This window comes from Elaeis guineensis, chromosome 7 (assembly GCF_000442705.2).
Source record: "Elaeis guineensis isolate ETL-2024a chromosome 7, EG11, whole genome shotgun sequence".
Lineage (NCBI taxonomy): Eukaryota > Viridiplantae > Streptophyta > Magnoliopsida > Arecales > Arecaceae > Elaeis > Elaeis guineensis.
In genome coordinates, this window is record NC_025999.2 from 89,462,378 (window position 1) to 89,478,956 (window position 16,579).

General features: G+C 36.5%; 1 protein-coding gene across 1 annotated transcript; it reads left to right on the top strand.

Moving 5' to 3' along the window:
- The first annotated feature begins 2,209 nt into the window (after positions 1-2,209).
- Positions 2,210-13,790, top strand: LOC105048402 (nicotinamide adenine dinucleotide transporter 1, chloroplastic). Its single transcript, XM_010927696.4, has 9 exons — positions 2,210-2,521; positions 2,633-2,728; positions 5,374-5,480; positions 8,911-8,959; positions 9,072-9,184; positions 11,550-11,644; positions 11,742-11,830; positions 11,922-12,016; positions 13,208-13,790. The coding sequence occupies exons 1-9, from the start codon at positions 2,452-2,454 to the stop codon at positions 13,574-13,576; spliced, it is 1,083 nt and encodes a 360-aa protein (XP_010925998.1). The 5' UTR covers positions 2,210-2,451; the 3' UTR covers positions 13,577-13,790.
- Positions 13,791-16,579: the final 2,789 nt, after the last annotated feature.

Here is a 16,579-nt window from a genome sequence, read left to right on the forward strand (position 1 = left end):
GTACTGCTCTAATCCCATAAATCTTATTGGATATTAGGCCTAGACAACCAAACAAACCCTTAGATAAAAATCCACATTGGGATCTTATTTTTGATCTTCTAACATGCTCGATGATACAGTAAATTGCCCATGAAGGTGTATACAACATACTTAGCTGTTAGCTATTATTGTTTTTATTGAAATGTTACTTCAATCCCTAAGCTTGATTATTAGTTCATCTTAGAATGATTTACTTTCTTTTTTTTTTTTTCTTAATTGGTAGTTGAAAGAGTTTATCACTTGATTTTGGACAATTGTGCTCTTTAGATTTTAGAAGTACATGGTTTTTTTCCTGCTTGTGGATGATGAAGTTGCATAAAGTTTCATATCACACATCTTAGAATTTATTCTACTAAACTTATTAATCTTCTTTGTCCAAGATTTTTATTTCTTACGTTTTTGTTTCTCAGTAAAATATTTTAGGAGGTCAGGGCATTGTTTTTCTTCATTTTGAGCACTCATGATTTAATGCACTGTCATCTGCAAAGACCAGAGTATTTTCAGATGTTTTAATAATTATTTTGCATATTTTACATAATATTTTAATCAATATTTCACATCTATTAACAGGTTTGAAAAATTTATGAGGGAGTGGATTAGAATTGGGGATCACAGTTGAAATACATTCATATAGTTTCGTCATCTTCTGTGTGCAATACACTGCAATAGTAGGGTGCTTGTTAATTTGTTATCAGATATATACCAAAACTGCTTGAATACATAGTGTTGCCGCTAAACTCCAGTGAAAACCTCAGTGTGGTCTCAAATAAATTGCACTTTGTTCCTACCGTAAAGGTGTTCTTACAAATGAGTCCTCTTGTCGATATTTATCCAACAAAAAATTTTTCGATATTCAAGTCAGTCAAAATTTTAAAAACCACAAAGTTTAGAGCTAGTAATTTTATTATTTAAAAAAATTACTTTGATCCACCTCTTACCTCTTTTTATATAGAAATAGAAGTTACCATATATAATCCCACCCCTTGGAGCGTGGGAATATAGAGCTATTAAATTCAATATGGATTTAGTGGATATTAATTTTGCCCATAATTTTTCTATTATAAGTAATTAATGAGCTCTTTACATATCATAATTATTCTTATATTTCCTGATCTTTCAGAACATTGGTTATAGTTTCTTAGATAATAATAAATTGAAACCCGAGTTACTCAATCGGCTTATGATCGATCAATTTACGATTAGTTGCACTCTTCAATTCATCTTTGAGTATCATTTGTGCTCGTTGTCAATACTCATCGAGTAGATTTGAAGATGTAGGAGTTGTTGGACTTCCACTGAATAATCAGATCAGGATTCAATCAAGTAGTTACCCCAATACGTAGCTATTAACATTTTTCTCTTTTCTTTTCTAGAATGAATCTATTTTCTTGTTGTAGATGCAAGGTTTAATCTGATCGTTTTTATTTCAACCCCTTCATCAAAAGCCATCAAAATTTCAAAGTTTAACTAGTAGAAGAACTAGTCATGTTTACCAAACGTGGGAGTTCTACCATATATTAGTTATTCATTGTTAAATACATGTTTGAACTTGGTCATCCAATGAAGTAACTCACTGTAACCATGTTATGACCTTATACCAAGTTAGCATATACCTTCCCCATGTCATTTCTTTTGACTTGAACACGACTTGAATATTTCTTCTGTGCACGAAAAGTGATGTACACCACCCAAACCCTAGAACGGTGTATAGAAATTAGAAAAGCCTTCCAACCTTTTGGACCGTTGAGGAACCCCCTTTTGATCAGAAGTCCAAGCAGACCTGCTGGTCATCTCCAATATAGACCAGTCGTAGACGTGCCCAGCGGAACGGACCAGTGAAAAGTAAGCACGGTTATAATTAAATCAGGCCGTAGATTCCTTCTTTTGTGTGGATCCGCCGTTAAGAGGTGATATACATCAGATGTTTCAAAAATCCACGCGTTTCACGCGGGGCAAATCATGAAGCAAAATGATCGATCTTCTTTCGCGACGACGGCCGTCGGATCGCCATCCGCGCAGCCTACGGTGGATTCGTGCGAACGAAGGTGAATCCTTTTTTTGCACGAGAGATACAACCCCGTCCCAAGTCGCCGAGAAGTCTTTTCAAGATTGCATTCTCGCCGATTGTTTCTCGGATTTGTTCTCGTCAATGGTTGAGATAGATAATACTTCTGACTCCTAATTTTCAGCCCAAAAGAGAAAAAAAAAAAAAACGCGAGAGAAGAAAGAAACCGAGAGGTCATTTCTTTCCCTTTGCCCTTTCTTGTCTCCCATCTTTTTCTATAATTCAAGCTAGAGCTCCAAGCTCCGCTGATCCCGCCATGCGAGCACGCCTCCGTCCGCTCCTACAGAAGTTTTTCTTGGAACGAAGAAGGCATCGGGTTCTTGGTTGGGCCTCGTAGAGATATCGGGATGTCTGAAGAATTCCATGGCCCCAGCACCCGCGATCTCCTTCGTAATGCCTGCGCGGGCGCCTCTGCTGGTTCGTTCTTGTTATTGGTTTCAATTTGTCTGGATTCTTTTTTTAGTATTGTTTCTATGAAGTTTTTCTCCCCTTTCTTTGGATCAGTTTTCTGAGAAATATGTTCTGCAGGGATGATTGCGGCCACTTTCGTGTGCCCGCTCGATGTGATCAAGACGAGGCTTCAGGTTCATGGGCTGCCCAATCTTCCGCCCTCGGCCCGTGGGGGTATGCGTTCCTTAATTTTTTTTTAAAAAAAAAAAAAAACTTTTCACGGCATAACTGAACTATCTTTTCATTTTAAAAAAAGAGTAGTTAGAGAATGGATGAGTAGTTAGTTATTATAGTAATTGAAAAGCCGATTGATAGAATTAATAATGTTAGAGGTAACTCACCATGTTGCTACCAAGAAAGTGAAGTACGCTAGAAAAGTTTCCTTCTTATAAATCCACGAAAAAGGTTCTGTCGGTTTACTCTCACATATGGACAGCTGGAGAAAAACTGAGTGTATTAACATGGCTTATCTCTTCAATAGATATTTATCAACATTTTTGAATGTTGGATAGCTACTAAGTTGAAGTCAATCTTGCCATCCTAATCAATTTGGAAGTGGTTGTCTTCATGGTTGTACACATTGTTTGGGAAGTTATTGCTTTTTTATTAGAGACTTTTGCTGTACGTAGCTCAACTTTTAGCTCTGTCATTGCTTCGTGCTTGCCTCTAAGTTGTTCATATGAAATGCTTAAAGGCTTAAGATGCACCATACTCGATAGAATGTGCATATTTTATTCCCCTATTCAGTTGACCCATGAGACATGGATATTAATATGCTTATGGAGCCTTGACATGTTAAAGGGATGTCTGTTGTTTAAGTATGAATTTCCATAGGATTTAGACTGTGTCCCCAATTTTGTGTAAATTCGAGTTGGCTGTGTCTATGGAGGCACATCTCGAAATAGGTATGTCTATTAGAGGTTTGGGAAGCTGACATCAAGACCTACAAGTTTTTAGTTATTACTTTTAGTTAATTCTGTTGATAGATGCCTAAAAGTTGGCCTAAAGTCTAAAATAAAATTGCAGTGGCGTTTGGATTCTTCTAGGATATGATTTTGTGGTTTTAGGATGGGTTGAACTCTTAAGAGGATTATCTTGGATGTTAGGTTTTATGAGAGATTTTGTAGCTGTTAATTTGTTTTGGTGACCTTATATGTAGAGTTAGCCTGACCCCAGAATTTAAGATAAGTTTTTCTAAATTATTGGGGAATCACTTTCTCATGGTAAGTTTCATGAAACCCTAAGGTAGATTAAATTGCTAAACATTAAGATATTATGAAGCAACATGCCTTTGAAAAATAGATATATTATTTTGTTTATGTGTTGGACCTGCATTTTATTAGGGAAAATGTGGATGAAGTTCTTTGTCTTCATAATATCGGTATGCATCATCACATAGTAGAGGAGAACAACAATCAGTTCTTGATTGCTCAAATAAAGCATATTACTTGCAAATTTCCTTTTGCAGACAGATGAATCTTAGAATGAGACTATATCCCTTTCCCTGATGAAAAATATAAGTTGCATCATTATCGTTGCATTGTTGATGATGAAAGATTTATTCAATGGGGATTTTTTCGCCCAATTCTCCTCATAGAGATTGATGGGAAAAACTGGTGTATATTTCATTATATACAACTTCCTGTTATCATTATTATTATGGTGAACTCGGATCAGCTATTGAAGATCTATAATGCGTATCAACATCTGGACAAAGCTTTGAAATTAAAAAGGATTTAGCACATGCTTAAACTCTACATCTTTAATAGAGGTCGACAAAATTGAGGGAATAAAACTCTCAAAACTATAAGTCTAACCTACTGAAATCACAGGTCAACTCCTTAGCTTTAATACCTGTTCATGCAAAAGGGACATCCGTTATCTCAATGTTTTGATGACCTTCAAGGGGAATTATGACAAAACATAGGAATTGGATGATGTAGGATCTCCCACCTCTAAATCAACAATTATGCCATGATAGAACAAAAGAAGATGCCTAACCACCTCCTAAAATTCAACTGCCTAACAGAAGGATTAGAGGAATTGACAATCAAGATGACTCTTCTTGATACTTCTTTCTCAATTTCGACAAATTCAGACACACATGCATTTATGCATGCATACATGATGCATATGGCAGGACACAGATATGCATAGATGCCTAAATATGACCCTTGGTGTTCATCCTACAGGCATGGCTCTGTTAAAGACTATGGACTTTACAAGATCAGTTCTTGGAGAATTCCTATGTTCAGCTTGGAAAAGTGAAGTACATCGTTCTGAATATAATTAATGAATAAACCTAATCTAACCTGTCCTTGTGCTTAGAAAGTAATAGTAGAAACCCTATTTTCACTCTGCATTTCCAATTTGAAAGCCAGATTTATCTGGAATGGATTTCTTTCATGAAATTACTTAGAGGCATGAGATATTCTTTGATATGTGTCTTTGTACTGGTGCTTTATTCTGCACCATGTAGCACACACAAACAATAGCATAGAGTTATAGCAAGCATCTGTGTTGCCTTTTTATTTTATCCATACAAGTGTAACCGTATCAGATCTTTTACTGTTCTAATTATCTCAATGAGTCCTACACGATTATGCTCCTGAACAATTGCAGCTAGTCCTCGTATTTATCACCAATTTAAAGAATTAAATGCTTCAAATTTGTTTATTTGTTACGCTGTATCAGACTATAAAATAGACTTAAATGTACTTGATTTATTAAATTATTCTTTGGTTTCTTGTCATTTGTTTTTTTTTTTTTTTTCAATTTTTTAAGATTATGAAATGCTTGCACTTTTCCCCTTAAATCAGGAAGTCTTATTGTTTCAAGCTTGAAACAAATAATAAAAACTGAAGGCTTTAGAGGAATGTACCGAGGTCTTTCTCCAACAATTTTGGCGTTGCTTCCAAACTGGGCTGTGAGTAATTTTAGCCTGCGTGCTAGTCTTCAATTACTTTTTGCTTATATGAACTGGGACATATGAAATATAACTATGACCATAAACCTTTTAATGTGTCGACATCTTAACCCAGATTGCACCTATTCTATCATTGTGATGGATTATTATGCTGAGTGTTGTCAACCATAATTTTCATATATACAGCTATTAATGGCTATATTGTCTCCATCTTATGCAAAATTCATAGAGACATAGCTTGTTGTTGCAAAGAAATGGGGAAGATAAATTCAAGACTAATTGTAGAATTTCATCTTTCACAGATCCTCATTTGAAGAAGTTGTTGTGTTAATGTCTTGTAGATTTGCTTGTAGCAATAGCAGGAAAGTCTTGAATGTTTTTGAGTGATTTTGCTGGCTAAACAGTTCCTTACACAATCTTTATATTATAAATGTAATTGCAAGAAGCATTTAGAATAAAGTAGAATCACAAGTCAGTTTCACAAGGTAACTAATTGCAAGAATCAAAAGAGATATTGGCCTAGCATTGTTTAAAGTGCTATTGATTTGAAATAGTGTTTTCGGTAAAAAATAAAGTTATTTATTTAGTTAGTAAAGAAAACAGAAACATTGGTTACTGCATGTAACTAATGAGGCATGTATGTAACAGAGTTGATTTGCAGGCTGAGCGGTTTTACTTTTAGTCTCTTGATAGGTTGTTACAGCCATATCAAATGTTATCAATAGTTAAATTTAAGGTGTTCTGCTGCTTGTTTCAAAAATTTCTGGTTCAGCTGCATGATAAGAGGTCACTAATGAACAAATAAATAATAATGTCAATGAGAAAATATCTATGTACATTTCATCATACCTTGCAAGATGAAATTTAAGAGCTGAGATTTATTTCTTTGGTGCATTTAGCCATGTTGAGAGCATGGTAATAGCAATAATTGCACCAATAAGTTTCTAGAATATTTTTCCTTCCAAGTTCCATAGGGAGAAAATTCCATGAAATTTAAATTTTGCTCAAAACAACCTCCCCGAATTGTAGCAGGATGCCAAAAGCGACAATCACTTGGTTCAGCTTTTATTTGATAAAACTGGTGGGTTATAGTTTAGATCATGTAACTTTAAAAAAGCAGTGTATTAGGGCTGTAATGATTTGTCTTTGTGGAAGTTCCATATTGTGCCCATGATGATTGACTGAATGAAAATGCTTTTAATACACCTATCATGGCTTGCATTGTAATTGTGGTGTCAGACTTGCATGTATTTGAAGGATTGAATTATTGAACATCCATTTTTACTCAAAAGAACTAGTTATGTTGTCTCAAGTATCTGTCATTTAGCTAGCAAGAGTTCGGTACAAGGACCACATCTTCGTGGCACTTATGAAGTGATTATATTGGCCTAAATATTAGGGTCCATGGAATCTCTGGCTTCTCTAAACTCTCAATTTTTTCCTTTCTTGTGTTTCTTTCTTCAAGTATATTGCATTGGGCTACTAAGAACCATTTAGAAATCTGATACCTCTACATAACATCAATGAATAGAATTCTGGGCCAATTGAATGCATTATGACAGAATTTTTCAGCTTCCTGGATTGGCCTATGGCAAAGATCACAAAACTAGTATTGTGACCCATATTTGTCATCTATCAGTATAGTATGGTATGGGTCCATACCATTTTGTGCCGGAACATACCGCAATAGGGAGAGGGAGGGCCAGATAGAGGGGAGGGAGAGGGAGAGGGGGAGGGGAAGGAGAGAGAGGGGGGGTGTTAGATGGAGCCACCACGACACTACTACTACCGGTGGAGGTGGAGGGTTGGTGAGAGAAATGGCCGGGGGGTGGGGGGCGGGGGGCAGAGAAGAGGGAGGAAGAGGAAGAGGAGTGAAGGGAAGCTAGTGAGGTTCGGTCACTACATGACCCCTACGAGTGAAGAGAGCAAGCGGGTTCCAATAGTCTTGATGGTGGTAGATAGATGAGAGATGAGGGCCAAAGAGTGAGGGAGGAAAGGGGGAGGTCGGTCTTAGTGTGAGACTTGCAAGTGGAGAGAGCAGATGAGAGAGCAAAGATGCTAAAGAGAGTAGACGAGAGATGGAGAGCATGAAGATGCCAGAGCGAGCAAGCGAGAGGGTGGAGACACCGGGCAAGAGAAGACATCTTGATTTCTTAAACCTCCTATGGCCCCTTTCACAAGGGAGTGGATGAGAGATGGATCGGTCGAGCACTTGTGAGTGGCTTTTATAGTCTAACCGATCAGCACGGCCAACTTGTTCAGGTTGGCTTGGTACAGGCCGAACTACTTAGTTTGGATTGATTTGGCAAACCATGTTCTATGATGTTCACATTTGTCTACATCTCTTAGAGAGCAAACACATATTTGAATTATTATCATTTAAACCCCATCCTAGTGCCATTTTTTCAAACTTGAAATGGACAAGAAGTAGACAATAGGGGAATCAAATTTTTGAAGTTCTTAAGAATTCATATTCTATTTCTCATATTGTTAAGAGATGTTTAAAGTTACTTTAAGAGGTTCAACATATTATGAGAGAACATCTACAAGAAGAAAGGGAGGCAAAGGTATCGGGGCTAGGAGGAACTACTGGCTTAGAGGAAAGGGGCCCAAAATTGTTGCAGGATGTGGCACATAGGCCGAGGTTATTTTGGATCATTTTCAAGAGGAGTTGAGGATTACCTGAGGAGCATCAACATCGAGAATATTTAGGGTTTTGGATGGAGTAAGAAGCTCAAAGAGGCAAGTTGGAGTCGGAGCAAGTCAGGCCATCATCACCATCAATCAGAGTAGAATCAAGTGGTGTATTAGATCGTCAAAGTGCACATTTTGGTCCTTGCCCCTCTACATATGATCCAGATGTGTACCCCCAACTGTCATGTCCTAAGGGGTGTAGTCTTGCATAGTATCCATCTTTATACGAATACATTCTAGATTCATAGTATGGTGCTGCCTCTTATTACCCTGAACAAACACAGCTAGTCTCTTACCTGATGTACTATCAAGAGGATTATCCTGAATGTTATTGGACACAACATTATGAACAATAGGGATAGATTCAGTATCCAAGCTGGCATTATATTTAAGGACCTGATTATGACAGGACCTAGAAATATACGAGTGGCATAGACATTCTATGTGGGATTAGTAGTGAGTTTGGTATGCTTATCTATGTTTATCTTAAACTTATAGATCATATATTTAGTTTCTCCCGATGGAGTACACTAAATAGGATCAATTTATCATAAATCATTAAATGATTCATGTTATATCATTGAAAGGTTAAATGATTTCTAAATAGACCTGTAGTAAATATATTGATTTATGTTATACCAGGATGTATTAATTCTGCTGTGGTTTTACTTGTGGCCCCAATAAAGATATACTATCCAATATCCATTCTTATGGACAACATGATTTCATTTTGCAGGTATACTTCACTGTTTATGATAAGCTCAAAGGGCAACTTCTTTCACATGGTTTGAATATTTTCTTTAGTTATTTTTGATGAGTTATAACTTATATTTTATGTATAATGACATGCGCCAAGGTTGGTGTAGCCCTAACATGCTTTAACATGTGGACATGCAGCCGATATAAATAATCAACTATCAATAGGTGCAAACGTCATCGCTGCCTCAGGTGCAGGAGCTGCAACAGCCATTGCAACCAATCCATTATGGGTTGTTAAGACCAGGCTCCAAGTATGTTTTGTCTCCTTGTCTTTTCTCTTCATAAATGTAGGCCATTCCAAGTCAATGAAAAATTCATTTGTAAAGCTAATGGTTTTATATTTTATGGAAGTTTTATTACTATTCGCCATCTCAGTAATTTTATGCTCTTGTCTAGGAGCAGCCATTATGTATTAGTGATATGAGATTTTCTTATAATAGGTATCTTATTTATGAAGAGAATTGGAATGAGACAGAACTGGCAGATGATTTTTTTTTCTTTTCATGGATGAGAAAATTTTATGATTTTAAATTTTTAGATGACAAGCAATATAATAAATCGTTTCTTTTCGTTGCATGTGGTTATGTTCAACATAGTTTATTTATCTCAAATAGTGCTGCGTTGTTAAGAAGTTAAATGCAACATGTGCTGGATGCATTGTGCCAAGTGATAAGCAGAAACCTAACAAGGGCAAATAAGCAAGCAATTTAAATTTAAACATTGGACAGATGCACATATTTGAATGACTTAAGTACAACAATCTGGTAAAGAGGAGCATTACTCCAATATAATGGAGCCTATGTCAGAGTTATGCTTCATAGACAAAACCCATTTTCATGGGTCTTTGAAGATATGCATTTGGGCATTCTTAGAATCTTGATGCACGTCCTTAATCTGTTGTTGCTTCTCTGCCACTTTGTATTCAATAGGTTCAACTCCCAAGCTTTCTGCGTATTCATTTTCAACCTTTTTCTTTATTGTTTTACCTCTACTTGAGCATCCTCATCATTTCCATGCTCAGTTTATGTGTTTTGGCCTTTCCTCCTTTCTGCCTGGTCCATAAAGAGTTTTTAACAACCTTTTGCTTATAAATATTCCATAAAGTCTCAAAGGCATGTGATGATTAGACATCAACTTAAAGGCACTTCACAGTTCATCCAACCACCTTGTATTGCATCAGTCACGCCTTCATCTATCTTTCGATTCTTCTGGAAAAATTAGTCCAAGATAATGTTACAGATGGCACCTACTTACCTACTTGCTATATGATTTAGGTTTCATTTCCCTTTCCATTTTCACAAAATTTATGTTGCATTTATGCTATATTAGTTATAAAAGTTAGGCCCTTATGCTTCAGTTTTTTTTCCCTTTTTTTGTTGTTGTCTCAGGTTTCTTGTTCTTGTTTTTTTTTTTGGTTTTGTTTATTGGACTCTATTTTTATGACATCAGTCAACAACATATCACATGCAAATAATGTGCATCTTGTTGGCATTCCTATAGTTACAAATGACGTGTAACATGTCTTGGGTTGACCCTTAGCATAGAGGGTAGACCTACATCAATATTGTGATATCTCACTGCAAATTTCATCATCCCTCCTTCGCATACATCCTAGATGATCTTAATATATCTTTTAGTATTCCTTCATGCCTGGTGGGTTACTTATGGGCTGCTCTGTCATATTTATGTCTCAAGTTGCTAAAGCAGTACGTGCATTCTTTCTTCTTTAGAAATATTTCCATTAGTTGCATAACCTCATTATCTTTTACCAAACCATATAACTCTCTGTTAATCCGATCCATACTTCCAAAGTTGTTCTACCTCCAAGCTAATTTTAAGGTTTTTTCCTCAATTTTTGGCCTAAGCTTGAGAATTTACTAGCTTTATTGCCTCTATTTTCCAATGTCTTCTAAATGTTCTTTACCATTTATTGAAGCATTCCCTCTTTTCTTTCGTCAACCTTTTGTCCCCCTCCTCCATGCTTCTAAAAGTTTGATGTCTCTTGACTTCTTGATATTATAATGGGTGCATTTTTTAGGTCACTGTTTTTCTATAATCATTCTTTATTGGAAATGTTAGTATTATGTTTCTTAAAAAATTTTCAAAGTTGGATCAAGATAGGTTGAATGGCATGCTAAATCAAGGTGTATTTCACATTTGCAAGATTTCTCATTAGTACGTGTAACTGATCCTTGAGCAACCAACCAAGTGAACTAGCATTCAACAAAACTTGGTGATGCTTTCATCAGTTTTTGGAATATCAGATGGAGTGTTCAAGTTGGATAGTCAGATTAGAGGGGTAGATTGATGAAAGCACTTATCGTTAGCTGGAGGGGATTTGAAGGGACTGTAATTTTCTTTATGGGAACTTTACATTTTGGACACCACGGTTGCGGACGGAAACCAAGAGGGATATGATCTATAAATCAAACCTAAATACCTGACATGACACACACACTTCTGACCTAGATTGGATATGTAACTATTCAGTCTGAGTCTTTTAGTCTTATGCATTTGCCATTTAAGTCCAAACAGAACTAGAAGTTTGTAATAACAGCCATGCAGACTGCATATTATGGTCTTCCTAACAAGGGGAACATTTTCTTTTGGCAATAGACACAGGGAGTGAGACTTGGAGTTGTGCCATACAGAAGCATAATGTCTGCACTGAAAAGAATTTCACATGAAGAGGGCATCCGGGGTTTATATAGGTGAGTTGATTGTCTCTAGTTCAACTTGATCACACTGTTACTTTCTTTTCGACCTCCTTGAGTATTTTCTTAATATTCTGGTTCTGCATGGTTACAGTGGTCTTCTTCCTGCCTTGGTCGGTGTTAGCCATGTCACTATCCAGTTTCCAGCCTACGAAATGATAAAATCGTACTTAGCAAGAAGGGGTAAAGGAACTTTATTTATCTACACAATTATTTTATTTTTTTCAATGTAAAAACATTTTATTATTATTCTGAAGCTTTCTTTTATGCTCAGATAACACGACTGTGGATAAGCTCAGTGCTGGCAATGTAGCTATTGCTTCCTCACTTTCTAAAATACTTGCCTCCACAATGACTTATCCTCATGAGGTATGCCCTCTCATCATTGTTTTCATTGTTTCTGGAAAAGAAATATGGGATGGCCCATCAAACTCATCTCATTGAGTTCATGAAATGAACAAAAACCGATATTACATGCAAACAAAAATTAAAATTAAAATCCAAAGCGGAGATGTTTGAAGAATTTAAAGTTTTACATTGGAGCTAGCAAGGCCCAAAATTCTACTCGTGTCAAGTTCCCTCAAAAGAGTGAGCTCTGTCTTTTCTTCAAATCTGAACACCCTTGCATTACTCTCTGACCAAATTGCTGCTAGGTGACCATTGATGATAGATCCCAACCCACCCTAAGCTTCTCCTTAACTTGCTTCAGCATTCCAACTTCTCAATAAAGAGGCAAGCGATGCTGGCCATCCCTTAATATATGAGTTGCTCTTAAATGCCAACAATATTTTTTGCATGAAAGAACAATGTAGAAAGATATGGAAAGTACTTTCTTCATCTGCATTATGGAGGGGGCAGGAAGGTTGACATGGCTAAGATTGCTTAGGAAGATTGTCAGATGTTAATAATTTAATTTTCACAGCTAACCCAAGAGAAAATTTTGACCTCCCCAAGCAGAAGTCTTTGAAATGATTGGCAAACCTGCCAACAACAATCCACCAAAGTTGAAGAATCTGTAGTAAGATTTACATTAAAACACTGCATCAGTTGACCATCTCCATACGACTTGATCTAAAGAATTAGGTCTTATGTAGTCTAGAATTTGTATGAAACTATGCCATATATCAATATGATCTTCATCAGCGGTCACTCTTGAGTCAATTTGGCGACCTGAGAGAACCATCCATATTCTTGAATTGAGAAGCCACTTTCACTTGCTTAGCCATAGCTTTATCAAAAATATCTGGAAATAGGTCACATGACAGGAACTTAGCAATCCATCTGATCCAGAATCTAGTAAGATCTTTTGTTACCAGGAATACATGAGATGCCATATACAAAAAAGCTCTGGCCTTTAGGACATCCTTTCAAAAGGTACTGGAAAAGGGAGTGGGAGAGGAAAAGGAAGAGAACATAGGTTGCAGGCCCAATCCTGGCGAGATTCGAAAAAGGCCTCTCGGCCTATCCCACTGGATTCGGTGGGATTCTGCCAAACAGGCCCTAAATCATTTTTCTGTTCTGTTATTATTCTGTCCCACTTTAATTTTGTTTCTTCCTCAGGTTGTAAGGTCCAGGCTGCAGGAACAAGGCCATGCACGCAATTCTGTAAACCATTATGCTGGTGCTTTGGATTGCACTAAGAAGGTCTTCCGAAAGGATGGCATCCCTGGCTTTTACCGTGGCTGTGCCACGAACTTATTGAGGACCACTCCGGCTGCCGTCATCACTTTCACCAGTTATGAAATGATTCAAAGATTTTTACGCCGAGCTTTTCCACCTGAGCAAAGCCACTTAGGAGCTCGCCCAGAACCTGTGAATCATGCTCAATCACAGCCAGTTAGTGGTAGTACTGGAGAAAAGAAAAAGGACAGTAGTGCCCAGATACAACAAAACCAATTGGCAAAGAGAGAGCTAACATCAGGAAGCTGATGGTTCTTTTTTTCCTGACGAATTTGTTTGGTAACTGTAACGCATTTTAGTGGAAAATGAGATAAGTCCTTTAAAGATGTAATTTTTTAAAAATAAGTCTAAATTAAATATATTTATTTGTCATTCTTATATGGGTGAGGAGCCCACAATCGGTCTCTTTCATAACTCTTCCATCTTTGTGAATAAATTGCCTTGAACGGTTCAGTTCTGTCTTCGAGTTTTCTTGTACATTAACAAAAGCTCAGATTAGCAACCTATCGAGCCAATCATCATACATGAACAGCTTGATGCTTACAAGAAATGAAGTGCGCACAACTCTGGAAAGAATCAAACTGTTATGCAACAACTTTAAAAGGAAACATTTACCAGTTGGAATTGTGATTATTCTTCTTGGTTATGATTTAGTTTATATGCTGTACAATTGAGATCTGGGTCTCTCTCTAGACTTTCTAGAGAGAGAGAGAGATTAGAATTTTCCGTCTCTTGAAAACAAGTTGTGCAGGGCCATAATGGAGGAATTGTGACTAGCCATCCAACAGTCGATCTAAATTAAATTTTGGGTATGAACACATTACAAGGAAAAGTTCTATGCCATCCACTATGATTGCATGCTTTCGGGCATGACGTTGGAGCTCATGGAAACGAACAATATACGGATCGTTGTGGTTTCCAATACGGGGTTAAATTGGCGGGGGACTTGTCACTAGCTATCGGTACTATGATGGCAGTCGCTTGCGCTATCGAACCGCCGGCTTTTAAGCGGGTTCTGTGTTTGTCCAAATACGGAATAATTTAATAATTTTTTAAAATTATTTATATTAAAAAATAATTATAAAAAAATAATTTTTATTATATTGGATTGATGAAAAAATTATTTTAAAAAATTATATTAAAAAAAATTAGCTATGTTTGATGAGAGATAATTCTATCTAAGAATATGATCAAATTTATAAATGAACCCATCGATAAAATAATTTTTAATATCAAAATAATATTATCATCTCCAATCAATTTGTATATAATGATTAATGACTATAACCACATAACTCTTTGCATAATATCATCTGTATCTTAATTTTTTTTGTAAAAACTATTTATTGAATGAATTTGAAAAGATATCAATACAAATTCAATGATTATATACGTACTCTATTTTTTAAGTTCTATTTTTTTCGATATTTTCATCGTCATCAACGTCTCATTCTACATCTCTTTTGTATATGTTGTTTTACTCAAATAAATTTTCTTCATATATTACCTTCATTATGTTATATCTATGCCTATTCTAGTATTATAGGCTGGTTTATTTGGCAACTCTTTGGCATTGTTCCCTACTTTCTATATGTTTGTTACCAACTTCCTCTTTTGAGTTTATTTAACATTTCTTTTGTGGTCGTCTATTCCTAAAAATAATTATAATACTATAAAAAATTTAATAAAAAATATAAGAAATAAAAAAGATTAAATGAATACTTACGAATTTACAGTAGCCTTTGAGCAAGAAAACGAAGAAAATTTGTCTTCTTCGATGAAAAATCTTCAAATCGAGCAATGAGAACGGGCATTGCCGCATTAGGATTGAATCAACAGAGGTTCCTTGGGTGATGGATGGATTCGAGAGAGATAAAAATGTGTTAAGATTAGGGTTCTCTTTTCCTTTCGAGTGAAATATCAAGCACTCATGGAAAGAAAAAGAAACCAAATGTATTCGAGAAGCCTCGAAAGAAATATTGAAAATATTTTTGTCAAATATGAATTATCGTTACCCAAAAACTTTACAAATATCAATCCTCCAGAGTATTTATTTTTTATTCTCCCTTCGAAAAAAAAATATGAGACTCATTATTTTTTTTACCAATTTTTTTTTATTTTTTATATTAAATATGATAATCTAATATAAATTTTTTTTTTATATACTAGATTAATTCCAACCAAATGAATCTTAAAGTGGTCCCCCATAACTTGGGTAGCTCCAATTCTGTGCTAAATGATTCCCGATAAAGGGAATTGACCCTTAAAGGAGATCTAAGCAGTGCAGTATAATGTCTACTGCATCTCTGTGATGATGGCAGGGGGATGGTTTGTTTGGGTTCACTACTTGGGAGTAAGATTGCAATAACTAATAAGCTTGGATGTAATGTTATAAGTATGCTGAGTTGTGATTGGAATTATTCTCTTTGTTATCCTCCTCTCGGCGGTGGCGTGCTGTCGGATGTGTCGTCCATGCAAGCTCTCCAGATGCCGATCCTCGAATGCGCACGGACGATGGGTTTGGTTGGCACGATAGCGCACCAGCGGTGCCTACGGAAGCGGTGCGCATGCGACGATTGCGGACGCTGTTGGGGATGGTGTAGTGCGCAATGCGACAAGGGGCTCGCTCGATCATTCTATATGAAATGTGCGACGGGCAGAGTCCGAGACGCGCCAGACGGCCCTTTCTACCGGCCTAGACGTACGACCAGTGTTCCCCAAATGGGCAATCCGTATGCTCGGGACACACATCCAGGCCTTCCTCGTTTGTAATGCTCCAATGCCCTCGGCATTCGCTGGTGCAGCGGTGGTGGCAATAATAATGCTGACTTACGTTGAAACAGACACGACAGTGGTGGGGCTGGCATGCGTGAAACACCAAGGTGACATCCAATAGAGGACCAAATTTCATTTCAACATTTTGATCAAGAATTTCTGCAGTGTCACCCACCTATTGGCCATCTAAATTTGGATCATAATATTCAAGACCTACTCCATAACATTAAAAACATTTTGTCCTTTTTTACCCATGAAAAAAAAAAAAAAAAGATTTTATCCTTGTCGGTTAAAATACAAATATTTGTCCTTGAAATATGACAAAGTTATTTCTATGGTCAGATAGATGTTTTGGAAATCTTAAATATTAGATCCAAGTAAGGGGCATTATCGTAGACTTTTGTGTCTTTATATAACTTGAATAACCGGCATGGCTGGATATTTGAGGTCATCTGTGTAGTTACATGCTCTAGCAGG

Coding starts and splice junctions, on each gene's coding strand:
- LOC105048402 (XM_010927696.4), top strand. CDS start 2,452: ATGTCTGAAGAATTCCATGGCCCCAGCACCCGCGATCTCCTTCGTAAT. Junction 2,522..2,632: donor CTGCGCGGGCGCCTCTGCTG/GTTCGTTCTTGT, acceptor TATGTTCTGCAG/GGATGATTGCGGCCACTTTC. Junction 2,729..5,373: donor TCCGCCCTCGGCCCGTGGGG/GTATGCGTTCCT, acceptor CCCTTAAATCAG/GAAGTCTTATTGTTTCAAGC.